Below are 27,280 nucleotides of genomic sequence, written 5' to 3' on the forward strand. Positions count from 1 at the left end.
CTGTGGTTTTGTTTTTTGTGACATTATATGCTAGCTTGAAAAATGGGTGTGTGATTATTTCTGGCTGGGTACTCTGCTGACATAATCTAATGTTTTGCTTTCGCTGTAAAACCTTTTTGAAATCGGACAGTGTGGTTAGATAAAGGAGAGTCTTGTCTTTAAAATGGTGTAAAATAGTCATATGTTTGAAAAATGGAAGTTTTGGGATTTTTGAGGAATTTGTAATTCGCGCCACGCCTATCATTGGATATTGGAGCAGGCGTTCCGCTAGCGGAACGTCTAGATGTAAGATTAAGTGTCCAAGGACCACACCCACATTCTCAAAAATAGAAATATTGTTTAATTTTTCAAACCTTTGACGTCCAAGTGTCTCTCTGTGTTCCACTGTTTACATTCCAAACTCGAACACTACAGAGCATAGGGGCAGCGTATTTGATGACCGACCATAAGCGTATTTGATGACCGACCATAAAACAGCCGACTTCCCACTCTCCCCCTCCAAGAGAGAGAGAGCACACTGTAGAGCAGACCCACTGTAACCTGATCCTTCAGATCATCACAGGAGAGTTATGACAATATTTTGTTGGTGATGTGGACACCAAGGTCTTGAAACTCTCGGCCCGCTCCACTATAGCCCTGTTGATGTGAATGGGGGCGTGTTCAGCATTCCTTTTCCTGTAGTCCACGATCATCTCCTTTGTCTTGCTCACGTTGAGGGAGGTTGTTGTTCTGGCACCACACTGCCAGGTCTCTGACCTCCTCCCTATAGGCTGTCTCATCGTTGTTGGTGATCAGGCCTACCACCATTGTGTCGTCAGCAAACTTAATGATTGTGTTGGAGTCGTGCTTTGCCACACAGTTGTGGGTGAATAGGGAGTACTGGAGGGGACTAAACACACACCCATGAGGGGCCCCTGTGTTGAGGATCAGCGTGGCAGATGTGGTGTTGCCTACCCTTACCACCTGGGGACGGCCCGTCAGGAAGTCCAGGATCCAGTTGCAGAGGGAGGTGTTTAGTCCCATGGTCCTTAGCTTAGTGATGAGCTTTGTGGGCACTATGGTGTTGAACACTGAGCTGTAATCAATTAACAGCATTCTCACATAGGTGTTCCTTTTGTCCAGGTGTGAAAGGGCAGTGTCGAGTGTGATTGAGATTGCGTCATCTGTGGATCTGTTGGGGCTGTATGTGAATTGGAGTGGGTCTAGGGTTTCTGTGATAATGGTGTTGATGTGAGCCATGACCAGCCTTTCAAAGCATTTAATTTGTCACTAATGTGTTTTGCCTACATTTTAGAGCCAGGTAGCAGTCTCTGAGGATAAATAGCAGGCAATTTTCTATTTTCATTTGATTTGGCCTTCTAGCTGTTAAAAGTAAATAAAAACGATAGAATCAGGCCCACTTTATCAAGCTAAGTGCAATAACATTAATGCTGGGACCTGTTGGAAAGCACATTTAACTGTGATATAGTTCTGTCTTTTTGTGCCGACATTGGTATATATTTGAGATAATGGACCATGCTGGGCTGCTTTATAAATTTGCCCACAATAGTAGTATGAGTAGATCCATGCAAAAGATGGTCCCAGTTATATTAACACATTAAGCCTAATAGGTTTAAAGCCTTCATTTGACATGGTTTGGCATAACATCTAGACCAATAATTGATCATAATTTAATCTTCAATCATAAAGCTTGATCAATCTTCTGGGCGAAGGCGGCGCTTCGGGGCATTTAGCATTTCCTGATAGAGGAAAACATGACTTTCTTCCATAGCCTGATTACATGTTCGTTATACAAGGAACTAAGAATAGTGACTGCTTTTAATGTCGACCATGTGATGCTCTGTGTTAAGGATGTCGTTGTTGTTATGACAGCATGCTGTCATTATGTGTTCGTCATAAGTGTAATGCAAAGAATATGTAACGAGTGACATTTGTGAGGGTCGTAGAGCAAAATGGAGAATTCTATCGTGTTCATGAGAATCTCCCCTTTCCACATTGGGGTCCCATTTGTTTGGAGCCAGAAGTTGGCACATCGACGGTACTGACTTCAGACGAGTCTCCTGACACTTGTGGCTTTCTTTGCCACGTTTCATCGCAGATGCAGAAGTACTAGGTGTATTGAGACGGATCCAATGCAAAATATCTCTAGCTTAAACTGACAGATTTTGATGGGGATTTTTGTTATGTAACTAAGATTGACGCAAAAATGTGTCAATCGACTCTAGGGGGTTAACCCCACATTCATAAACATGTACCTCATGGACTTCTGATAGGTGCACACACTCGGGGATCGAACCAGGGTCTGTAGTGACGCCTCTAGCATTGAGATGCAATGCCTGGTTCGATTCCAGGCTGTATCACAACCGGCCTTGATTGGGAGTCCCAGAGTGCGGTGCACATTTGGCCCAGCGTCGTCCGGGTTAGGGTTTGGCTGGGGTAGGCTGTCATTGTAAGTAAGAATTTGTTCTTAACTGACTTCCCTAGTTAAATAAGAATAAATAAACACCAGTATCTCACTTGTCTTTTTTTCAAAGATCGTTATGCATCCTACCACTGAGTATAAATAATGTTTCAACACTTGTGTTTGGTTGATCTGCAAGTCATCACAAAATAGTCTGAAGGGGACAAGGTTGGCTCTTTTGAATGTGGTGACACCTTTGATACAATTAACATTATTTGTTGTTTGGCCTTATTTTTCCCCCCAAAGTTTCTCTTTGGATTGCTGCTTAATCATCCCTGAAGTTATTCTAAGCACAGGCCCATTTCCACTTAGCCCCAGTACACCACTGCTTAATGCTTTATTGTTGTCTGGATCCTCCCTCACCTCTTGTTATGCATTGTACTAGGCTATCGATTTTTGCAAATGGCTTCCTAATTATGGCAGTATTCATTTTGTAAATGCAGTGTCCTACCATATCCCCGTGGGGACGAAAGGAAAATCAGATTTGATGGAAATTGATTCTCGGTTAACACATTGAATAATTCAATTTTAAACAAAGGGTAAAGCAATCAACAGGGTCGAGTTGGCATGCTCTCACGGATGTTGCTCTTGACTTATAATTGTCACTATTGATTCAAAGGAACAATTGTGGAGAGGCACTCTTTCAGACTAATCAAACTCAAATCAAATCAAATCAAATGTTATTTGTCACATGTGCCGAATACAACAGGTGTAGACCTTACAGTGAAATGCTTACTTTCAAGTCTTAACCAACAATGCAGTTTTAAATAAAATACAAAAAAGTAAGAGATAAAAATAATAAATCATTAAAGAGCAGCAGTAAATAACAATAAAGGGTTATATAGGTACAGAGTCGATGTGCGGGGCCACCGGTGGCGAGGTAATTTGAGGTAGGGTTATTTAAGTGACTATGCATAGAAAATAACAGAGAGTAGCAACAGCTTAGAAGAGGCGGGGGGGGGGGGGGGGCGCAATGTAAATAGTCTGGGTAGCCATTTGGAGGCCGAGCAGTTGCCATTACCAGGCAGTGATGCAACCCGTCAGGATGCTCTCGATGGTGCAGCTGTAAAACCTTTTGAGGATCTGAGGACCCATGACAAATCTTTTCAGTCTCCTGATGGGGAATAGGTTTTGTCGTGCCCTCTTCACGACTGTCTTGGTGTGCTTGACAAAGTTAGTTTGTAGGTGATGTGGACGCCAAGGAACTTGATGCTCTCAACCTGCTCCACTACTGCCCGGATGATGAGAATGGGGACGTGCTCGGTCCTCCATTTCCTGTAGTCCACAATCATCTCCTTTCTCTTGATCATGTTGAGGGAGAGGTTGTTGTAATTGCACCACACACTCAGGTCTCCGACCTCCTCCCTATAGATTGTCTCATCGTTGTTGGTGATCAGGCCTACCACTGTTGTGTCATCGGCAAACTTAATGATTGTGCTGAAGTCGTGCCTGGCCGTGCAGTCATGAGTGAACAGGGAGTACAGGAGGAGACTGAGCACGCACCCCTGAGGGGCCCCCGTGTTGAGGATCAGCGTGGCGGATGTGTTGTTACCTACCCTTACCACCTGGGGGCGGCTCGTCAGGAAGTCCAGGATCCAGTTGCAGAGGGAGGTATTTTGTCCCAGGGTCCTTAGCTTAGTGATGAGCTTTGCGGGCCCTATGGTGTTCTACGCTGAGCTGTAGTCAATGAATAGCATTCTCACATAGGTGTTCGTTTTGTCCAGGTGTGAAAGAGCAGTGTGGAGTGCAATAGAGATTGCATCATCTCTGGATCTGTTGGGGCGGTATTCAAATTGGAGTGGGTCTAGAGTTTCTGGGATAATTGTGTTGATGTGAGCCATGACCAGCCTTTCAAAGCATTTCATGGCTACAGTTGTGAGTGCTACTGGTCGGTAGTCATTTAGGCAGGTTACCTTAGTGTTCTTTGGTACAGGTACTATGGTTGTCTGCTTGAAACATTTTGGTATTACGGACTCAGACAGGGAGAGGTTGAAGATTTCAGTGAAGACACTTGCTAGTTGGTCAGCGCATGCTCGGGAGTACATGTCCTGGTAATCCGTCTGGCCCTGCGGCCTTGTGAATGTTGACCTGTTTAAAGGTCTTACTCACACAGTCGTCCGGAACAGCTGATGCTTTCATGTATGTTCCAGTGGTACTTGCCTCGAAGCGAGCATAAAAGTTATTTAGCTCGTCTGGTAGGCTCGTGTCACTGGGCAGCTCTCGGCTGTGCTTCCCTTTGTAGTCTTTAATAGTTTGCAAGCCCGGCCACATCTGACAAGCGTCGGAGCTGGTGTAGTACGGTTCGGTCTTTGTCCTGTATTGACACTTTGCCTGTTTGATGGTTTGTCGGAGGGCATAGCGGGATTTCTTATACACTTCCGGGTTAGAGTCCCGCTCCTTGAAAGCAGCAGCTCTACCATGGTTTCTGGTTGGAATATGTACGTACAGTCACTGTGGTGACGACGTCGTCAATGCACTTATTGATGAAGCCAGTGACTGATGTGGTGTACTCCTCAATGCCATTGAAAGAATCCCGGAACATATTCCAGTCTACATTCCTGTAGTTTAGCATCTGCTTCATCTGACCACTTTTTTATAGACCGAGTCACTGGTGCTATCTGCATTAATTTTTGCTTGAAAGCAGGAATCAGGAGGATAGAATTATGGTCAGATTTGCCAAATGTTGGGCGAGCTTTGTATGCGTCACTGTGTGTGGAGTAAAGGTGGTCTAGAGTTTTTTTCCCCTCTGGTTGCACATTTAACACGCTGATACAAATGAGGTAAAACTGTTTTGAGTTTCCCTGCATTAAAGTCCCTGGCCACTAGGAGCGCCGCCCCTGGATGAGCGTTTTCCTGTTTGATTATGGTCGTATGCCGCTCATTGAGTGCGATTTTAGTGCCAGCATCGGTCTGTAGTGGTATGTAGACAGCTACGAAATATACAGATGAAAACTCTCTAGGTAGATAGTGTGGTCTACAGCTTATCAAGAGATACTTAGGTCAGCAAAACCTCGTGACTTCCTTAGATATCGTGCACCAGTTGTTGTTTACAAATATACATTGGCCACCGCCCCGTGTCTTACCATAGGCTGCTGTTCTATCCTGTAAAACATACAGTTTTTAATGTCCCATTGGTAGGATATACGTGTTTTCAGTTCATCTCATTTATTTTCCAGCGATTGAACGTTAGCTAACAGTACGGTTGGCAAAGGCAGATTAGCCACTCGTCGCCTGATCCTCACAAGGCACACCGATCTCAGTTTCTTTCTCCAGCAAATGATGGGGCTGAGGGCCTGTTTGGGTGTTTGGGGTATATCCTTCCCATCCAACTCATTAAAGAATTCTTTGTCCAATTCGAGGTGAGAAGCTTTTTTCAGTCATAAGAGACTGTAGCAGCAACATAACGTACAAAATAAGTTACAAATAATGCGGAAAAAAACTAACAAAATAGCACGGTTGGTTAAGAGCCAATAAAACGGCACCCATCCTCTCCGGCGCCATCTTGAATACATCTTTTGACTGCCACATTTGTCTTTGCCTAGTCTATTGGGTTATGCAGTAGCGATTTTAGCATGTAAATGTTGGAGGGGCAAACCCACTACACAACACTAAACAATACATTCATTGCACTATAACAGTGACAAACAGTTCCCACACACTGTTAGATCCTACATAAAGCTGTCCCAACAGCAGAGTCCCAACAACAGCAGTCCCATCACCTTACCACTGCTACACCTGGCTATCAGCGGAGCCTTGTCTGGCAGCGAAACTGTTCATTCATCCTCATTTACTTGCTTTAACAAATGTGGATTCTGCTGACAATTGAGATGTGCAAACAATGGCATAAGGGGACAATGAGCAATCCGTCATTTCGATTAAGACATTAATGAGCAAGCTTGGACAGACGTAGTCAATATAACTATTTGTTCAGCACTTTTGAAATGTACAGCGACAGAATTCAGAACATGGGTCGTTTTTACAGTATTCTCCCTGTACACCAAGTCAGAAGCGTGGGATAAATAAAGGGGGCTTATAAGCAGACAATGCAAACTCTTACAATATTCAATGATTACATTTCTCTAAAACAGGCTATAGGCTACATGTGCACCACCAAGTCAGAACAGTAGGCGAAATTAGGAGGGGAAATGGGACCAAATTATTAGGGTGAGGCACATGGGGTACTAACAGCTTACTACACAACATACACTTAGTATTACTTTCTTAGCTACAGTATACATATCTCCCTGGCATATTACGTCATTTATGCAGCAGCTTACAATACATTTTTGGACTAACCTTGTTGTGCTGTGTTCACTTGAACAGGAAGGTGGCGTGGCAGTCCTACGTGGGCAATTTTTTTAATCATACTTTGTCATCAAAGTCAGGCATTTTCTGGATTTATGGTGCCTTCAAGACAACTGGGAACTCGAGGGAAAAACAAAGTTGAATCATGATGACGTCAGTGATCTTCAGGTCGGAGCTCTAGAAAGAGGCCTGAGTTCCTGACTTGAAATTCCGAGTTGGATGACCGTTCAAAATGTATTTTCCCAGTCGTCTTGAACTCACTGAAAACAGATTTCCCTGTTCTGAGTTTCCAGTTGTTTTGAGCGAGGCAGAAGTCATGCTGGATTGACACCATGGCCAATGTTGAATATTTATCCTTTTAAGCTTGGAAAAGAGATCTGTAAACCCAGACTTGGGACCACACACCCACTCTACTGAATAGCAGGGTAGTGATTGCTTTGCAGTGCTTGCAGTTGCCAATGATTCATTCTAAACCACTCATTGTTGAATTTGTCGACTTGATTCATGATGATGACTGCAAGCTTGCTAGCAAAGATTTTGAAAGTATGATGTTGACATGATCAGTCCAATCAAAGCTGCTGTATATATAACATGATTTGACTTCATTGTATCTGTGGCCAATGACCTTTTAGCCTTATTGGATGGGCACTTCTAATGTAACTCTATGGCAGCACCCAAGGGGCTTGAATTCTTCAAGCTCTACCCTTAGATTTGCTGGTGACATAGTGTCCCCATCAGTGGCAGAACACTGAGCCAATCACGGCACAACTAGAGAACACAACTAGAGAATCCCTACGCTCCTTATATTCCAATGACTGCCCCCCCACCACCACAGAAAGCACTGAGCTAGGCTGAAACACCTGCATTTTGGAGCTGCCTTACTCAAGAAAACAAAAAAGAGACCATGTATTTTTTTTAATTTTTTTACATTGTTTGCAACCTGATATGTGACACTTATTATTGCTAAAATAAAATGCCAAACAGGCATCCCCCCCAAGCTAGAAAAGTGGGTCTCAAAATACGTGGGGCTATGTAATATCCGTCTTACAAGAAGAAAGAGAGCCTCGAAACTGTAGGCTAGTTGAATAATTTTAACCCAGGTCTGGGAGCTGAATATTCCCGGAGCATGGGGTGAAGTGTTGAAGTGATAGCTCCAGCCACGGGACTTGTGTGAATCACTGTCTCAGCCCTTTAGCAGTCCTCTGCTACGGAGCTGTGCTGTGATAGCTATAGTAGCAAGGCACATCTCTCCCCTTGGCGTGCTCAAGAAAATAAGACACAACCACAGTTTCTTGCAATTCAGTGGACACATCCAACATGGCTGATTTTAATTTACTCTAACCGAGAACCATGTGAGATACGGAACTCGAAAATGATCTTGGTGTAGCCTAGAGGTCATTCAGGTTGTTTAATACTGATGGCCCACAATAATGCAGCTTATAAAGCTAACCAGGGCGCACGGAAAAGGCGTTGTTAACCCCACAAGGCCTTCCATTTGAAGAGGACACGTCACCCACACAACATATCCCTAAAGCGCATTTACTCAATTTCCACCAGTGTAACTCTCATTCCCCACTTGAACGATTCGGGTGTCTGGTTTTCTCAGTTCTAGTTGTCAAGTGTCGTTTCGCCAAGCTACCTGTTTCGCAAGGAGTGTCACGGATAAAGGAGTAGAATATTCTGTGTGTGATGTTGAGACAAACAGGCAGAACTTATTTAGGCTGTCAGCTCCCATCATGCTGTTTTCAGTAAGGCCCTTTATGAGGAGTGTGGTACTGCAGATAGGGACTTGGCTCCCCAATTTCATTACAATGCTGGCATTTTCCCTTTGAATCACAGACTTACCTTCTCTCTGCGGAGGGATAGTTAATTTCAAATCCAGGTCAAGGTTGGCTGTAATGGTCTTGTAAACTGGGAACCTACTGTAGGGCCTATACTGCTGCTCGGTGCAGAAGGTTGGTTTCACAACTTGGAGCAATAGTAAAGGTGGTATATTAAACATATATATATATATATATAGTATATTGGTCTGCTGGTATTTTCATTCCACAGTTGATTCAATAGTTTTATATCATCTTACAAGAAGATAAATCATTTAAAAGCAGAATTTGTTGAATGTTTTAGTACATATTAAATGTATGGAATGAAACCGGGTGAAAAGTTAAATGGTAATCTTTGCCCAGGCGAAACTAACGCTTGTTCGAGTACACAGAATGTTTACTGTACATGTGGTTAATGTAATGGACGTTTGAAATGGAAGGAGGGAATGTTCACATCGTATATTTGACCACTCTACTGCACGTGTGCTAGCCATAACCTGCTGGTACTTATGCACATATATGGGCCAAGGTAATGATAATGGAAATGTCATGTAAAGGTTATGATGTTCATAGAAATGTCATGAACAGGTTTTGCTGTTTTATTGACTGAGTCACCGACACCCAATGAGACGGTTGTAATGTCTTGTCATGGGGCTCTTTTATAAAAGAACTGTCACATTTCGACCGTATAGTCTTTATCAAAGCTTAGCTTATTAAAGGCTCATCGATCACCTTGAAAGAAGTTCAACTCACTTCTGGAGCTTCCAGACTTCAGTCACATTCATTTAAGTGATGACTCACCTGAGGCTTACATTGTGAAGGCTTTCATGCCTCCTTCATTTGACAGTTTTTAGAACCATGTTGGCGCACTGCCGTTAATGTTCATATCTTTTGATAAACACCCTCAAACATTAAAACAACTCTGATACACATGCTCACGCATGTCCATGGAGATCTCGTCCATGATCAGGTAGCTCCTAAAAGTCGATAGGAATGCCACATTTTTGGACCTCCAGTTATTCCAAAACAACAGATGGGCACAAGCAGCAGCCTAATTGTTTCATTTTCTGATTGTTTCGATAAATAATGCCTTATACTTGACAGAACATCTGTTTACGCTGATAGCCTACTCATTAGCGTATTTAATGTTTTAATGCTGCCCTGAACCCCATTAAGCCCCTTGTAAATTAATTAAATGGCTGGATTTGGTGCTGGCTCCTGCTGTGTTTTTGGAAACATGTTGCTGAAATTGACGTATTACGCTATCATCGCTCAATTATTCCATTCCCTGCCCCACAGGGATGCGCTGGCCAATATCGAGGTGATGCAACTGGACTTTGAGATGGAGAACTTCACCAGCCAATCGGTCACCAGGAGGATCAACTGGAACATCGACTACCGGGGCCAGAACCCGCCTCCGGACTCAGAGAAGGTGGTGACTGAGTTGACCGTGGTGCAGAAGGACATTCAGGCTATCATCCCACTCTCCATGGTGAGTAACCTGTAACAACAGTATGCTATAATAATTTTCATACCAGTTGAATCTGTCTGTTGTAACATTTGCCACTGTTCAATTCAGATCTCTCATGCAAGAAAATAAGTTAGCCACTCTCATTAAAGGACCTTCGATCCCCATTGTCATAGGTAAGCATGCTTATTAACACTTGTGGTTCTCTTTCACTAGCTCGATGCTCATTTCACCTGCTAAGAGAAGGCCGCCAAGGCCACCTAGTAATGGCACACCATGCTAAGAGTCTGTCTGGCGCCTCCACTCCTATCTCATGAAAAGGGGCAATTAGTAAGCAGTAAACACCGATTGTGGAAATGAGGGACATTAATCAAGTAATAGGAAGGCAGAGGGCCAGTCCTGGAAGGTCAAGTCGCCTCCTGTGTGGTTTCACCTCCCTTTATTTGGTGAAGGGAGCCTGTGAAAAGTCTCAGGGAGGGAGACTTCATTATTAAGCTATTAAAATTCAGCTGCTTGGGCAAATGTTAAAGCGATACTTAACTTTCTCAGCCCTGCATATATTTATATAGGTTTAAAATGCCACAAGTTGCAGAGAAGTAAGTGCCCAGGTGCTGAAGACACTTTTTTTACACACTCAACTACAGAGGTTATTAAGCGAGGAGGAAGAAAACCTCTGTGTATTCACGAAACATGACGGTGTGCTTCAAGGGCTTTGTTAGAGAGGTCAAGCAGAGCAATGAAGATAGGAGTTCAGCTGAAAGGATCCAGAGTCACTGAAGGCCAACGCATGGGGAATCGCAAAAAATAGCAAAAGCTGAGGCAACCTGCTTGCCTGGCTACCCAGACTCCTTGCTCCGGCCAGACGCTACGCCACGCCCACGAATGTTAGTTTCTTCTCCGCAATGAGTCTGGATCTGAGTACCTCCCTGAACCTTCACTGAATGCGAACACATTCGGGGCCATCTGATTGGTCCAGAAACCAATGGGTTGGGCCAGAGCCATTACAAACGTGGTAAAGCGGCAGGTTGAAAATTCGTCATTGGTTTTGGTACTCTGACTGGTTAGAGACGATCCAATCGCTGATTAATTTGTTTTGTACAATGCCCCTCGTTACCACAAACGACTTCAATGAGTGCAGTCTTAGACTAAAGAATGTAGTGAATGACAGAGCAACGGAAGAATTTAGTGTGAGTCGTCAGGCTAGAAACCTGTGCCATTTCATGCAATTTCAGTTGCTGTGTTTCACTGTTTCTCATTCATGTACTATAGGGGAAAAACCAAGGCTCTGTCCCAAATAGCACCCTATTCCCATAGGGCTCTGGTCAAAGGTAGTGCACTACATGGAATAGCGTGCCATTTGGGACTCAGAATCTAATGCCACATAATCCCAGGTCTCTTTGTGTCAAATGATTGTAACAGTAATAGTAGCGACAAGAGACTCTGCACGTTGTGTCTACCACTGCACACATCCTCTGCTAGCTTGTTAGAAACCAGAATGCTCACATTAATATTTTTTTCTGCATGGATTTGGGAGACAGCAGAATGAGGCAATCCGAAAAAACACACAAGATGCATTTTGTATCTTGAGTAACAAAAAAAACGCAGGCGAGGGACTGAGAAGAACATGGCACGCCAAGCGCGCAAAATTAATATCCTCTCTGATTTAGCTCTTGCATGAACGAGAGAGGGAGAGATGGAGAAAAATAACTAGATGAGAAAAAAAATGTTTTTTTTCCCCCAGGAAGTAAAAGCTTTGCTAAGCAGAGTCAATGCCAGGCAGAGCTGAGCCACTAATACTGGGGAGGAGGGAGTGGGGAGATAGTAGCTAGGGAGGGAGGAGGAGGAGGGAAGGAAGCGGGTGAATTTACAGTGCAGAGTGCATCTTCCAGGATGATGTGGTTAAATCAGGCCGGGCTCCATCACTTTAGTCCTGTCAGGGCCCCAGCCAGGTCCCCTGGCTGCCACATTCTCGGCGCAATTAGCACCCCGTGTCAAAGAGCCCTCTCAGGGGCATCTCATAAACGAGGAATGGGGAGGTGGAGAGAGCAGGAGAGGGGGATGAGGGTGCAAAGGAGAGGAGGGAGGGGAATAGCGGGGTACTGTGTTGCTGGCTCCACCACTGCGCCATGCTGCCGCAGTAGCGAACAGATGATAAATAAAACATGACAGCGTCTTTGCTGAGGCCCCTGTGGCAAAAAGTCGCATGCACACACACACACACACACACACACACACACACACACACACAGATGCACACACCACATGTCTGGCACATCTGACGTTGCATTTTGATCATTTACATGAAGAGTAGGAGCCAGGGCACAGTAAGCAGCAGAGGCTTTGATGGGTTTCGCTTGCTAATCGGCTTCGTCAAAACTCAACAACTGAGGGCTGCCAAGCTTAATTCGTTCTCTCATTGCTTGTCATTTGGTTACTTGGTTTCAAATGGACCCTGCTTCTTTAATTGAATAAATCTAAAACAACAATGCTCACATGGACAAAGCTAAACTAGTAGTTGATACTAGTCAATGTTACAGTAGCAGTATAATGCATTTTTCATTTCCGCCGTGTATTGAACTGATAGAGTTGTCTCAGTCCCGTTTATTTGGTCTGGAGTCGTCATGTCTTGTGTGTACACTAGCTGACAGTTTTCTTCATGTGTCTAAATGCGTTAACCTTGGTGTTTCGCGGGCTATAAAATGTTTAATGACTTTGAAATCGCCTCCTGCGCGTTATTGATAGCTCTCCCAATACTGTGTTCACGATAAGCTCTCACTCATTACTCCGGACACTGCAGCTACCGCTTACCGCCACCGCAAATACTCAGGCCCCTATTTACATTTTTTTACATTAGCCATGCAGCAGAATACCATTTGACACATGAAAATGAGAAATATGATGGAGGACGGGGCGTCTTGTTACTTTAAGGTGGCGGTTGCGGTTTGTTGTGAGGAAAAATAGTTATTGGGCTCTATTTTCTCCATCCCTTCATTTGTCTAAGTCTGAGGCCCCTGTCATCAGTCTGCAGTGGCTGTTCTTTAGCAAGAAACTGGGAGGCTAGGTTTACACATTCTCCTCACTGAATAATTGCCTGACAGGTAGAATGGTAGAATGGCATCAATGTTCAAATAGTGCACCAGCTAATTTGATTTGGGCAGGACCTGACCGTGCAACATTTTTTATGCTGCCATTTTTTTTATTACACCACATTAAGTAATACTGTTTTGCCTCTAGGGCTTGCGACAAAACAGATATTTAAATATAGTGTTTTGATTGAAATCAAAGGCACATTTACATGATTTGTGTTTTCTCTAGGGGGTCACGAGGGACACAAAATAACTCATTACCCCCGCACAGCTCACATTCATTCCGCCAAAATAATGAATTCGTCCAATTCAAGACTCAGTGTGCATTTTAATTGGCTGGTTCTATATCACTGGAGTCATAAAATACATCTGCTGTACATCTGTACATCTGCTGATGGTCTTGGCCCTGTTTATAATCAGTTCTCAAGTCAGTTTACACTGAGTATACCAAACATTAGGAACACCTTCCTAATAATGAGTTTCCACCCCTTCCCAGAACAGCCTCAATTCATCAGAGCATGGACTCTACAAGGTGTCGAAAGCGTTCCTCAAGGGATGCTGGCCCATGTTGACTCCAATGCTTCCCACAGTTGTGTTAAGTTGGCTGGATGTCCTTTGGGTGCTGGACCATCACTGACACAAACCTGGTGCGCCTGTCACCTACCTCCATGCCCCGTTCAAAGGCACTTATATTTTTTGTCTTGCCCATTTACCCTCTGAATGGCACATATACACAATCCATGTCTGAAATTTAACATTTAACATTTAAGTCATTTAGTAGACGCTCTTATCCAGAGCGACTTACAAATTGGTGCATTCACCTTATAATATCCAGTGGAACAACCACTTTACAATAGTGCATCTAAATCTTTTAAGGGGGGGTTAGAAGGATTACTTTATCCTATCCCAGGTATTCCTTAAAGAGGTGGGGTTTCAGGTGTCTCCGGAAGGTGGTGATTGACTCCGCTGTCCTGGCGTCGTGAGGGAGCTTGTTCCACCATTGGGGTGCCAGAGCAGCGAACAGTTTTGACTGGGCTGAGCGGGAACTGTGCTTCCTCAGAGGTGGGGGGTGCGAGCAGGCCAGAGGTGGATGAACGCAGTGCCCTTGTTTGGGTGTAGGGCCTGATCAGAGCCTGAAGGTACGGAGGTGCCGTTCCCCTCACAGCTCCATAGGCAAGCACCATGGTCTTGTAGCGGATGCGAGCTTCGACTGGAAGCCAGTGGAGAGAGCGGAGGAGCGGGGTGACGTGAGAGAACTTGGGAAGGTTGAACACCAGACGGGCTGCGGCGTTCTGGATGAGTTGTAGGGGTTTAATGGCACAGGCAGGGAGCCCAGCCAACAGCGAGTTGCAGTAATCCAGACGGGAGATGACAAGTGCCTGGATTAGGACCTGCGCCGCTTCCTGTGTGAGGCAGGGTCGTACTCTGCGAATGTTGTAGAGCATGAACCTACAGGATCGGGTCACCGCCTTGATGTTAGTGGAGAACGACAGGGTGTTGTCCAGGGTCACGCCGAGGCTCTTAGCACTCTGGGAGGAGGACACAAGGGAGTTGTCAACCGTGATGGCGAGATCATGGAACGGGCAGTCCTTCCCCGGGAGGAAGAGCAGCTCCGTCTTGCCGAGGTTCAGCTTGAGGTGGTGATCCGTCATCCACACTGATATGTCTGCCAGACATGCAGAGATGCCACCTGGTTGTCAGAAGGGGGAAAGGAGAAGATTAATTGTGTGTCATCTGCATAGCAATGATATGAGAGACCATGTGAGGATATGACAGAGCCAAGTGACTTGGTGTATAGCGAGAATAGGAGAGGGCCTAGAACAGAGCCCTGGGGGACACCAGTGGTGAGAGCACGTGGTGCGGAGACAGATTCTCGCCACGCCACCTGGTAGGAGTGACCTGTCAGGTAGGACGCAATCCAAGCGTGGGCCGCGCCGGAGATGCCCAGGTCGGAGAGTGTGGAGAGGAGGATCTGATGGTTCACAGTATCAAAGGCAGCAGATAGGTCTAGGAGGATGAGAGCAGAGGAGAGTTAGCTTTAACAGTGCGGAGAGCCTCCGTGACACAGAGAAGAGCAGTCTCAGTTGAATGCCCAGTGTTGAAACCTGACTGATTAGGATCAAGAAGGTCATTCTGAGAGAGATAGCAAGAGAGCTGGCCAAGGACGGCACGTTCAAGAGTTTTGGAGAGAAAAGAAAGAAGGGATACTGGTCTGTAGTTGTTGACATCGGAGGGATCGAGTGTAGGTTTTTTCAGAAGGGGTGTAACTCTCGCTCTCTTGAAGACGGAAGGGACGTAGCCAGCGGTCAAGGATGAGTTGACGAGTGAGGTGAGGTAGGGGAGAAGGTCTCCGGAAATGGTCTGGAGAAGAGAGGAGGGGATAGGGTCAAGTGGGCAGGTTGTTGGGCGGCCGGCCGTCACAAGACGCGAGATTTCATCTGGAGAGAGAGGGGAGAAAGAGGTCAAAGCACAGGGTAGGGCAGTGTGAGCAGGACCAGCGGTGTCGTTTGACTTAGCAAACGAGGATCGGATGTCGTCAACCTTCTTTTCAAAATGGTTGACGAAGTCATCCGCGGAGAGGGAGGAGGGGGGGGGGGGAGGGGAGGAGGATTCAGGAGGGAGGAGAAGGTAGCAAAGAGCTTCCTAGGGTTAGAGGCAGATGCTTGGAATTTAGAGTGGTAGAAAGTGGCTTTAGCAGCAGAGACAGAAGAGGAAAATGTAGAGAGGAGGGAGTGAAAGGATGCCAGGTCCGCAGGGAGGCGAGTTTTCCTCCATTTCCGCTCGGCTGCCCGGAGCCCTGTTCTGTGAGCTCGCAGTGAGTCGTTGAGCCACGGAGCAGGAGGGGAGGACCGAGCCGGCCTGGAGGATAGGGGACAGAGGAAATCAAAGGATGCAGAGAGGGAGGAGAGGAGGGTTGAGGAGGCCGAATCAGGAGATAGGTTGGAGAAGGTTTGAGCAGAGGGAAGAGATGATAGGATGGAAGAGGAGAGAGTAGCGGGAGAGAGAGAGCGAAGGTTGGGACGGCGCAATACCATCCGAGTAGGGGCAGAGTGAGAAGTGTTGGATGAGAGCGAGAGGGAAAAGGATACAAGGTAGTGGTCAGAGACTTGGAGGGGAGTTGCAATGAGATTAGTGGAAGAACAGCATCTAGTAAAGATGAGGTCAAGCGTATTGCCTGCCTTGTGAGTAGGGGGGGAAGGTGTGAGGGTGAGGTCAAAAAAGGAGAGGAGTGGAAAGAAGGAGGCAGAGAGGAATGAGTCAAAGGTAGACGTGGGGAGGTTAAAGTCACCCAGAACTGTGAGAGGTGAGCCATCCTCAGGAAAGGAACTTATCAAGGCGTCAAGCTCATTGATGAACTCTCCAAGGGAACCTGGAGGGCGATAAATGATAAGGATGTTAACTGTGACATGTCTCAAGGCTTACAAGTCCTTCTTTAACCTGTCTCGTCTCCTTCATCTACACTGATTGAAGTGGATTTAACAAGTGACATCAATAAGGATCCACCTGGTCAGTCTATGACATGGAAAGAGTAGGTGTTCTTAATATTTTGGGTACTCAGTGTATATTCCCCAGTATTGTGATTTCAGGCATCTATTAGTGACCCTAGACTTTGTTGTTTGCCACCTTAGTGCAAATAAGATGACAACGCAGATTCTCTAACTCTAACCAAGATTGTGAGGACAGATAAAAAGGTTTTGAGGACAACATAATGTTTTGTAGGGCTATGAAAAATACTTTCCTTTGGCATTTCACTTCTCTTTCATATTTGCATCCGCTTGATGAAGAATGAATGTTTCACTTCACAACTCAAATGACTTTGCATACATTGTCAATGCGAACGTCTTGCCTTTTTTTTCCTAGCGTACAGTTGTAGCGTGGAGGGGAAAACATAAAACTGTGTTCTGCACAGTGATTGATGTTCGTTATTCTCTTTGTGCATTCAATTTTTTTTTTAAACTTGTCTCACTTCATTTTCTTTTCAAAGTGTTCATTGGAACATTTGAGGACACCTCTACAGTGTATCTTTTGAAAATACATACCTCGAGTGATGAAATGTATCAAAAAGGGGTGGCCCATTTAAAATCAAACCCAGCCGATCACTTAGAATGGCTTCCAGCAGAACTCTTTGGACTTCCTTTTTGAAAAGTTAATATTGGTAGTACTCAGTGAAATAAATGTGCGATAAACACTATCTAACACTGTTTCATGTTTGTTCCCTCTCTCCTTTAAACTCTACAGGACACCGAAATCATTAACACTGCAATACTGACTGGCCGAACCGTGGCCATTCCCGTGAAAGTGGTCTCCATTGAAATGAGTGGAGTCGTGACTGACGTATCATCCTTCGTAGAGTGCAAGTCCTCTAACGAAGACATTGTGAAGGTATGGTACAGTAGTTCCCTCTTAGGTTGCACAATTCCAGTAACTTTCCCAACCGTGATTTTGGAATACCTTGGACTTTTGGGAAAGTTACCGGAATTTCTCAACCCTATCCCTCTAAGAATGATATTGTCTTGGTAATGCATCTGATACCAAATGGAATCCCACCGTACTCGTACACACCCTAATGGGCCAGCAGCACACTTTAATATACCATCATGCGAACGTCAAAACCTCATTATATGGCTGTCCATAATTATGTGCTGTTGACTCAGTTGCTTTTGAACCCCCCCACAGATGACTCAATGGCTGTTCATAGTCTTACTGGTACACCAAAATCAATAGGCTACAAAGCACAGTAATAGCTCTGAAGGATGTCTAGTCTTTTTGCCACCGTTTCTCCAGACCTTAGAGTTTACTTTAGCTGCATTATCTGGTGCAAGGCCTACCATCCATTTCCATTCACTTAGGCTGTGTCCCAAATGGATCCGTATGTCCTATATAGTGCACAACTTTTGACCAGAGCCGTATGGGCCCTAAACAAAAGTATTGCACTAAATAGGGAATAGGGTGCCATTTGGGACGTGACCTTAGCCAAGTAGGATAAATGGAGGCGAGGAGACGTTGCTAGTGTCCTGGGATGAGTCACAAACACAACTCTAGCCCGTTGGGAGCCACAGCTGTAGTATGCAACATCAGCTCCCATTTATGGATTAAAGAAGCAAACCCCATAAACAGCATTGGTAAATCCCATTTTGTTGTTGAAAGAGTTGGATAAAGGAGGCTGCAACCTCTGGAATTGAATCCAAATGTATTTGTTGATTCTCTCCGAGCGCATTTGATGACAGCACCACAACACCTTACAGGACATGTGAGAAAATTATACGTGATGTAGAGAAAAATTATAGGCAATTTTTAATGTGGATTTATGCATTTTTTGTTTATTTGAGATTATCATGTGGGATTATTGAAAGCGGAGTGCACAATTATAATGCAAATTCGTTTTGAATAAATGGAGGGAAAAGCAACAGCTGTAAAACACAGACAGAATACAGACAGCCCCTAATCTTATTCTGACATTCATATGTGTGATAATACTAGGATCTATATGTCAGAGCATGAATAAAAAGCATTACTTTTTGCCATTAATCTGTATGTGAGAAGGTTTAGAATGGTTTCAAGACGAGCTGCATTAGCGCAGTGTTATTGAGTGGACTTTGGTTCACTGCCGCTGCCATTGAACTTTAGAAGCTAACGCAAGATGAGCCCTTCACGCCGAGATGTATATGAGTCCTGACAGTTCTATACAACACTCCACAAAATACGAACGAAAGGTTCACAAAGACAACCCACTAAGTTTGTGCTTTTCCCCTTGCATTTCATGATGCCACATTATTCCCATTATTCATACACCGCACTCTTAATGCAGATCTATTCTAATCAGATTACTCTATTCTCTTATATTTTGTTATTGTGTTTGTGTAGCCTTGGTGAGTCTGTGGAACACTCAAAACAATAGGCACCGCACGGTCTATAAGTAAAGCATATAGAGAACGTCTTGTTATATAAACCAAGCCGCACCATGTGCACATAGGTTGTGAATTGCAAATGTGTAGACGTCAGATACATTTATTGGATTTTTTTTTTTAACAAAGCGTGTGTTTTTTTATTAAGCTTTGGATATTCGCCAACCTGCCGTTATTCTGTTTTTGTACCCAACTTTTGGAAAACGTTACGCGGTGCTCATTTCTCTTTGCTGAGGCGTTTATTCCTTTGTTTGTTTATTCCCCCTTTGAAATAAATAGGCCACGATATATGTCAGCGCTGGCAGATAACCCAATCCCATTTGAATGTACAGTGGATGGTGTTTGTGTGCGAGAGAGAGCACAGTAGGATTGTTATTAAACCATACATCTGTGCTCTGCTCAGACTGGGGTTTGTTGTGGTGTTTTATGTTGTGTTGTTTGGGGTGGAAGGAGTGCACGAGTACGGGAGGCAGTATGGGGAGAAGGCAGGAAGCAGAGGGGGAGGCTGGGCGAGTGGAGGCGAGGGCTGGGAATTTGTCAGCAAGCGGGAGACGACATGACTCCCCCAGCTGATCCTTTCTCCCAGGGCTGTGTGTATGTGTGTGTGTGTGCGTGAGTGGCGGCAGAGCGCCCTCTTCCACGCCAGTGGTCATCCAACCCTTGTTCAGCCAAGCCCTCAGTTTCCTCCATTCTGCACTCTCACACCATTGTGACACATTCACCTTCAGCCAGTGACCAGGCTTATATAAGAAAGGCTTTGTGAGGCAATGAGATAAGTACACCTGAGTGGTGTACTGTCTTCAGTATTGTCTCCTTGCTGTCTGCTGTGGTATTGTATATGAGAGGTCTTGAAGAAGTTGTCTTATTATTGTTGATAGCTTCACAATGAGGACTTAATCCAGTCAATTGGAGCTTGCTGGCCCAGAAATCATGTATGAATAGATAAAGCAATGAAACGCAATGTGTTTCGCAAAGTGCTCCTCTGTCGATTTAAAGAGTTATGGGGTATTTTTTTAAGAGAATTCTATTGATTATCTTACTGTACCTTCCATCAATTAAAGTAGGTTTTCATAATGGTAAATACAACAGCAACAGTAACACAACTGGGGTGTGTTCATTAGGCCCCAAATGAAAAGAACCAAACTGAAACAGGGAAGGACCACTTGAACTCATCCAATACCACCACCAGGAACCACCAGCAAACACTTTTTTTGGTTTTCTTTTTGCAAAACATTCTAAAGCATTTTTATTTTGTGTGCCCTAATGAACAAGTTATGCTTTATTTTGCCATATACTGCACCTCCAGGAACCAAACAGGTGGTATTGATAGGCCTACATTTTGCATGAGGTATTGTAATACATTGAAACTGCTCATGCGATCAAACGGAACTCATTACAGGCCTAAATCCTGTTTGGAGGCACATGTTGAAGTAAAGAGTGTGAGCAGAGGCTCGCCAGCATGGGGTGTGCATCACTAAACGGTGATCATTGTTTCTCATTAGATCCATACTCATTAGTCAGTAGAATAAGCACAATCAGGTCACCCCATCAACCTTCTGTTTTCCACATGCACGCGTCTCAATGAAGTGGATATACTGTGCTGCAGGCGGGTGGTGATCCTTTTTGATCCTGCATCTCTGCTTGTGGGTTTAAACTGGATGCCTGGATGCCACCATAGTAGGCAGTGCCCACCCTGTCTTTCTTTGCCCTGAACCCACCCAGGCAATCTGCTGGCACCATGGAAGGTGTCACAGAACATTAGAGGGCTGTGTAGCGACGGCAGCTCGCAGCTCCGTGCATTAGAGCACTTTCACGGACCCCCGTTGCCTTCTGACGCCTGTAGTCGTTAACAGCTTTTGACTCACAATTAGACAGACAAGTTTATTAGCTGCCTGCAGGAGCTGGGATAGTTTGGGTTAGTGCAGTTAGCGAGGGTGTATCAGCAAAGTGAGTGGGAGTGATAGGGAGGCTGGTGTTAGCATTATAGCAAAGTGGATGCCTAGAGTGGTAGGTCACAAGTGTGGAGGGTGCACTGTGGTGGTTTTGGTACAAAGGATGACTGTACCTTATCTGTCTGTCTGTCTGTCTGTGCCTGGGTGGGGGTGTAGGTATGTCCTTTACTCTGTACAGTGCAGGCACATGCCCCTTTGCCCTCCCAGTCTCCAAAGTGTCCTTTTGGGTGGTGGTATAATTTTCCCCTAAAAATGTTTTTGTATAAAGGTTTTGTCATTGTTGTTTGGAACCCACTGCCCGCCGCAATTCGTCATAACTTTGTCAAGTTCACCACCCCCCACCCCATCCGTTGGTTGCACCTGTTGATCTGCCCTGTACAGAGCCCGGTTGCGCCTTTTTCCAAGTCTGCCCTGTACGAAGATTGCGCTTACACGGTATCCAAAAATACATATGGCTTGAGAGATGCAGATATCGGTCGAGTGTGTACTGCCACATCAGCATAACATTTGATTAACACTTGATAACGCTTGATTTAACCTACATCATCATCAATATTCGGTCAGCAGAGAGAGGCAGAAAGACAGGAGCGGCTGCATCATTGACCCTCCAACCCAACTCCATCCCTTCTTTAGTCGGGAGTTGCACATGTATGTCAGGGCAGCAGCAACACAGGTAGTCTACACTCTAGCTAACCACCATACTAAAATATCTACACAAGCCACCAGCCAGCCAGCCATATATATCATGAGTTAGACAATTATTATGTTTTTTGTTGTTGAAATTTTACCCCCTTTTTCTCCCCAATTGTAATCCAATCTTGTCTCATCGCTGCAACTCCCCAACGGGCTCGGGAGAGGCGAAAGTCGAGTAATGCGTCCCTCGAAACATGACCCGCCAAGCTGCGTAACACCCGCTCGGTTGAACCTGGAAGCCAGCCACACCAATGTGTCGGAGGAAACACCATTCAACTGACGACTGGTTGTCAGCTTGCCCGCCACAAGGAGTCGCTAGAGCGCGATGAGCCAAGGAAAGCCCCCCAACCAAACCCTCCTCTAATCCGGACGACACTGGGCCAATTGTGCACCGCTCTATGGGACTGCAGGTCACGGCTGGCTGACACAGCCTGGGATCGAACCCCAGACTGTAGTGACGCCTCAACACTGCAAAGCAGTGCCTTAGACCGCTGCGCCACTTGGGAGGCCCGAGTTAGACAATTATGAATATTAAATTATGAAGTTATTATTTGATACAAGCATTGAAGATTAATCACAATCAGTAAAAGAAATCGAGCAAGCTACAGATGTTGAATCTTAATTTGATCACTCTTACTGAGAATTCTCCTGCAGAGCAGGAAATGCAAACTTTGTGTGTAGTGTTTTCAAGGTTTAAAAAGGCTTCTTAAGTTTGTAATTTCCCACTTTAAAATGTCAGAATTGATTTGCCCTAACAAAAATGTATTATTTTAGCAAACTGGCTCCAATTAAGATACTACACCTGTAACTAGCATATTTCAATCAATCATCAACATCAATGATCAGCTGATAGCCCGCACTCTTTTTCTGATGTCAATCAGGAAAAAGAGTGAAGCACTGTGTACTAACTTGCTTAAAATGTGTGTGTGGCAGAGCACCTGCCCCTGAAAGGTCTGTGCATGGCCCTTCTGGCAAGCAATAACCTAATTATCATAATTCAGTATGCCAAAGTCTATTACGCTGATTCCAACCGTCATCCTAGATCTCCGGCAGACAAATATAATCCCGAAATCCCTATTCACACAAAGGTGGCTAAAGACGGCAAAGTCTCATAGTAGATCTGAATACGCCAATGATCAGAACAAGGGAAATAAAGATAAATACTTTTCTCTCGCTGAAGGCTTCCGACCTGGCCTGTATGAATTGCAGAGTGGAGAGGTCTGTCTGGATGAACTGGGTATTTTATTACCCAGGCCCCCCACTATGATGAATCCCCAGCACTGAGAAGACTGGCGATCCCAACCTCCATTTGTAAGAGATTAGCTCCTTTGATTAGTGTCAGCTGCCTCCGACTGCCAGATAAATCATTGATGGTATCCCAAAACCAAAAGCAAACCTTGCTATTTATTACAGTAAATATTTTAGTATTTAAGGGGTGGGTATTTATGAGAAATTCTGTCCCATGACTGCTTGGAGACAACTGCTGGATAAAAAATAAATAAACAGAATTTTGTGGGTGCCTGGTGTATTAAGCTTTCGTATTCTATGAATTATCTGTTGCCTGAAAGCTTGTGTTAGTATATTATGCAGTGTGTCTCCACAGAATTGTGTGTAGATCATAACACAGAAAATTGTGGTGGGTGGGAAGAGTGGGGTTGGGGGGGCATGCGACCCTTGAATGATTTTTAAAGGCTTTGAGTAGGTTGTACTTAAGGGCCAATTCTTCCAAATTAGATTGGAGAAAACCCTCAAGTAGTGTTGTTTACACTGTGTTCCCAGATATTTCTAATTACAAAAATACAGTCCCTCGTGGCAAAATATTGGAACGTTCACAAAGGAGGATTACTGCGACCTAAAAATAGTACACATTGCACATACTCTGTAAGCGTAAAAAGGAATATGTGTACTCCCTATTTCCTTCAGCTGAAGCTGAGGAAAGCTGTGCACCAGCAAATCCAATGTAATAAACTACAGTGCATTCGGAAAGTATTCAGACCCCTTGACTTTTTCCACATTTTGTTACGTTACAGCCTTATTCTAAAATTGATTCAATAGTTTTTTCCCCTTATCAATCTACACACAATATCCCATAATCACAAAGAAAAAACAGGTTTTTAGAATGTTTTACAAATGTATTAAAAATAATAAACAGATCACATTTACATAAGTATTCAGACCCTTTACTCAGTACTTTGTTGAAGCACCTTTGGCAGCGATTACACCCTCAAGTCTTCTAGGTATGACGTTGCAAGCTTGGCACAGCTGTATTTGGGGAGTTTCTCCCATTCTTCTCTGCAGATCCTCTCAAGCTTTGTCAGGTTGGATGGGGAGCATTGCTGCACAGCTGTTTTTAGGTCTCTCCAGAGATGTTTGATTGGGTTGAAGTCCCGGTTCTAGCTGGGCCACTCAAGGACATTGAAACTTGTCCCGAAGCCACTCGTGCATTGTCTTGGCTGTGAGCTGAGGGTTGTTGTCTGTTAGAAGGTGAACCTTTGCCCCAGTCTGAGGTCCTGAGCACTCTGGAGCAGGTTTTCATCAAGGACCTCTCTGTACTTTGCTCCGTTAATTTTTCCCTTGATCCTGACTAATCTCCCAGTCCCTGCCACTGAAAAACATCCCCACAGCATGATGCTGCCACCACCATGCTTCACTGTAGGGATGGTGCCAGGTTTCCTCCAGACGTGATGCTTGGCATTCAGGCCAAAGAGTTCAATCTTGATTTCATCAGACCAGAAAATCTTGTTTCTCATAGTCTGGGAGTCCAAGCAGCTGTCATGTGCCTTTTACTCAGAACTGGCTTCTGTCTGGCCACTCTATCATAAAGGCCTGATTGGTGGAGTGCTGCAGAGATGGTTGTCCTTCTAGAAGGTTCTCCCATCTCCACAGAGGAACTCTGGAGCTGTGTCAGAGTGACCATCGAGTTCTTGGTCACCTCCCTGTCCAAGGCCCTTCTCCCCCGTATGCTCAGTTTGGCTGGGCGCACAGCTCTTTGGAAGAGTCTTGGTTTTTCCAAAACCATTTAAGAATGACGGAGGCCACGGTGTTCTTGGGGACCTTCAATGCTGCAGACATTTTTTGGTACCCTTCTCCAGATCTGTGCCTCGACACAATCCTGTCCCAGAGCTTTACGAACAATTCCTTCGACCTCATGGCTTGGTTTTTGCTCTGACATGCACTGTCAACTGTGGGAATCTATAGACTCAGGTGGTGCATTTCCAAATCATCTCAAATCAATTGAATTTACCACAGGTGGACTCCAATAAAGTTGCAGAAACATCTCAAGGATGATCAATGGAAAAAGGATGTGCCTGTGCTCAATTTCGAGTCTCATAGCAAAGGGTCTGAATACTGATGTAAATAAGGTATTTCAGTTTTTATTCGTAATAAATCTGCAAACATTTCGAAAAACCTGTTTTCGCTTTGTCATTATGTGGTATTGTGTGTAGATTGATGAGGAGAAAATATATAATTTAGCGATTTTAGAATAAGGCTGTAACGTTACAAAATGTGGAAAAAGTCAATAGGTCTGAATACTTTCCGAATGCACTGTAGGTGGTTGACGCCACTCCTGCATCCATACTGTACTATATCACCCATATCAATGGCAGATACATTATCAAATGACTCTTGACTCATCACCTCTTTCGCAGGTGTCCATGAATTGTGACTATGTGTTTGTGAACGGGAAGGAGACACGGGGCTCCATGAACGCCCGGGTCATCTTCAGCTATGAGCACCTTAGTGCTCCCCTGGAGCTGACCGTGTGGGTGCCCAAACTCCCCCTCCAAGTGGAACTGTCCGACAGCAATCTGAGCTTCATCAAGGGCTGGAGGGTACCCATTCTTCCTGACCGCAGGTAGGAGGACTCGCCCACACACTAAACATGGAGTGCACTGCTGTTTTCGAGCTGATGTTTCTTTTACTGAATTTGAATTATATTTGAGATTACCGCACATCTTAATTGTGCACCCCATGTTTTGATTGTGTCGTATGTTATATGTTGTGGTGGCGGAATTTGGGGTGAGCTGTTGTAACTTCTCAAGGTTTATGCTCTGTTCTGTGATGAACTGCATTTCATAGACTCCTGTTATGTCTGCACCCTAAAACAAGGCCATTATGTTCTGGGACTGTTCCTTGTATAAAGAAACTGTTGTGTATCCAATATGATTGTATTATCACCTCCTTCTATATTTATTATTATTATTTTTATTGAACCTTTATTTAACTAGGCAAGTCAGTTAAGAACAAATTATTATTTACAATGATGGCCTAGGAACAGTGGGTTAGCTGCCTTGTTCAGGGGCAGAACGACAGACTTTTACCTTGTCAGCTCGGGGGTCTAGCAACCTTTCGGTTACTGGCCCAACGCTCTAACCACTAGGCTACCTGCCACCCTAATTGAGGGACATGCAACCGAGTTCTTCCCTGACTGTGTTCAGAGACAGATCTCCTTTGTAGCAGCTTGTTTAAAGATGTACTACTACACTGTAAATAGAGTTTTCCACAACAGTGTCGTTCTAGGGACGGGATCCTGCCTAAGCAATGTTTAGGCATCTTAGCACAGCTACTGCCTGTGCACACATGATTTATTAGTGTTTAAGCCAGCTCATGGTTTCAAATAATCACACTTATCCCTCTTAAATAATTGAACTAAACTACTAAAGTTTGGCTGAGAACAGGAGTTTAAGCCAATTTTACATCCGACTGACAGTAAATTCACTGCATGTTTTTAGGGCCGGTTTCCCAGACACAGATTAAATCTATCTGAAAAACCTATTTCAATTGAGATTTTCGATCGAGAATGGTTCTTAATCCTAGTCTTAATCAGTTCCTGGAAATAGGCCGCTTGGGTTTCACATTTTCTAAACCATGAACCACAATGAACTACATTAACTGCTATGTATTCATATTTTGTAGGGAATAGGAAAAAAACATAACTGCAGAAGGCTTTTTATGGTTATTTTTGAATGGTGAAAGAAATGTATCACCAAATGTCATTACGCCATTTTGGCAAAACATTAAGCTCTTACCTAGATGTTTGCGATGTCGTCAGAACATGGACAAAAAAAACTTCACTCTGTATTACGTAGAATTTTTTTGCAGTTGTTTTATAACATTAATTTTGCAATAATTGAATGGTCTTTTATTTAGTCTCCCCTCGGAACACAAGCCTTTTGCCTCTCTCTCTCTCTCTCTCTCTCTCTCTCTCTCTCTCTCTCTCTATATATATATATATCTTTATCAAGGGCCAGGTCTCTTGGACCGCAGTGTGTTCGCTACATTACCGCATTGCTGACTGGCTTTGTTATCGAGTAATGGATTCTAAAAGTGTAATTGGGTAGGCCGGGCGACGTGCATCAAAACTTGAACTCATTCGTATGTATCAATCTTCTGAAGAAAAAAACAATATATTTCCAGGTATAGCCTCAACGTGGTAAACTCTATGACCTGTGCGAGAGTCATGATACTCAATGAAGAGAGTCATGCTTTCTCTCGTGTTAACCTAGTCTTAACTGAACGCTCGTCTACGCTCTCGTCTGTCTCTCCACTGCCATTGCGGCTTTGTTGTACAAGATGAGGAACACAGGC

The 27,280-nt window shown here is 44.4% G+C and overlaps 1 protein-coding gene across 2 annotated transcripts in view; it reads left to right on the top strand.

The window, feature by feature from the left end:
- The window catches only part of LOC106567556 (transmembrane protein 132E), a 383,196-nt gene that overhangs the window by 330,098 nt on the left and 25,818 nt on the right, over positions 1-27,280 (top strand). For both annotated transcript variants that reach the window (XM_014137017.3, XM_014137016.3), the window contains exons 4-6: positions 9,886-10,078; positions 17,380-17,523; positions 25,342-25,547. In XM_014137017.3, coding sequence (XP_013992492.1) covers positions 9,886-10,078; positions 17,380-17,523; positions 25,342-25,547 — 543 coding nt within the window. The remainder of the gene's footprint in view (positions 1-9,885; positions 10,079-17,379; positions 17,524-25,341; positions 25,548-27,280) is intronic.

This window comes from Salmo salar, chromosome 13 (genome assembly GCF_965601325.2).
Source record: "Salmo salar chromosome 13, fSalSal1, whole genome shotgun sequence".
Lineage (NCBI taxonomy): Eukaryota > Metazoa > Chordata > Actinopteri > Salmoniformes > Salmonidae > Salmo > Salmo salar.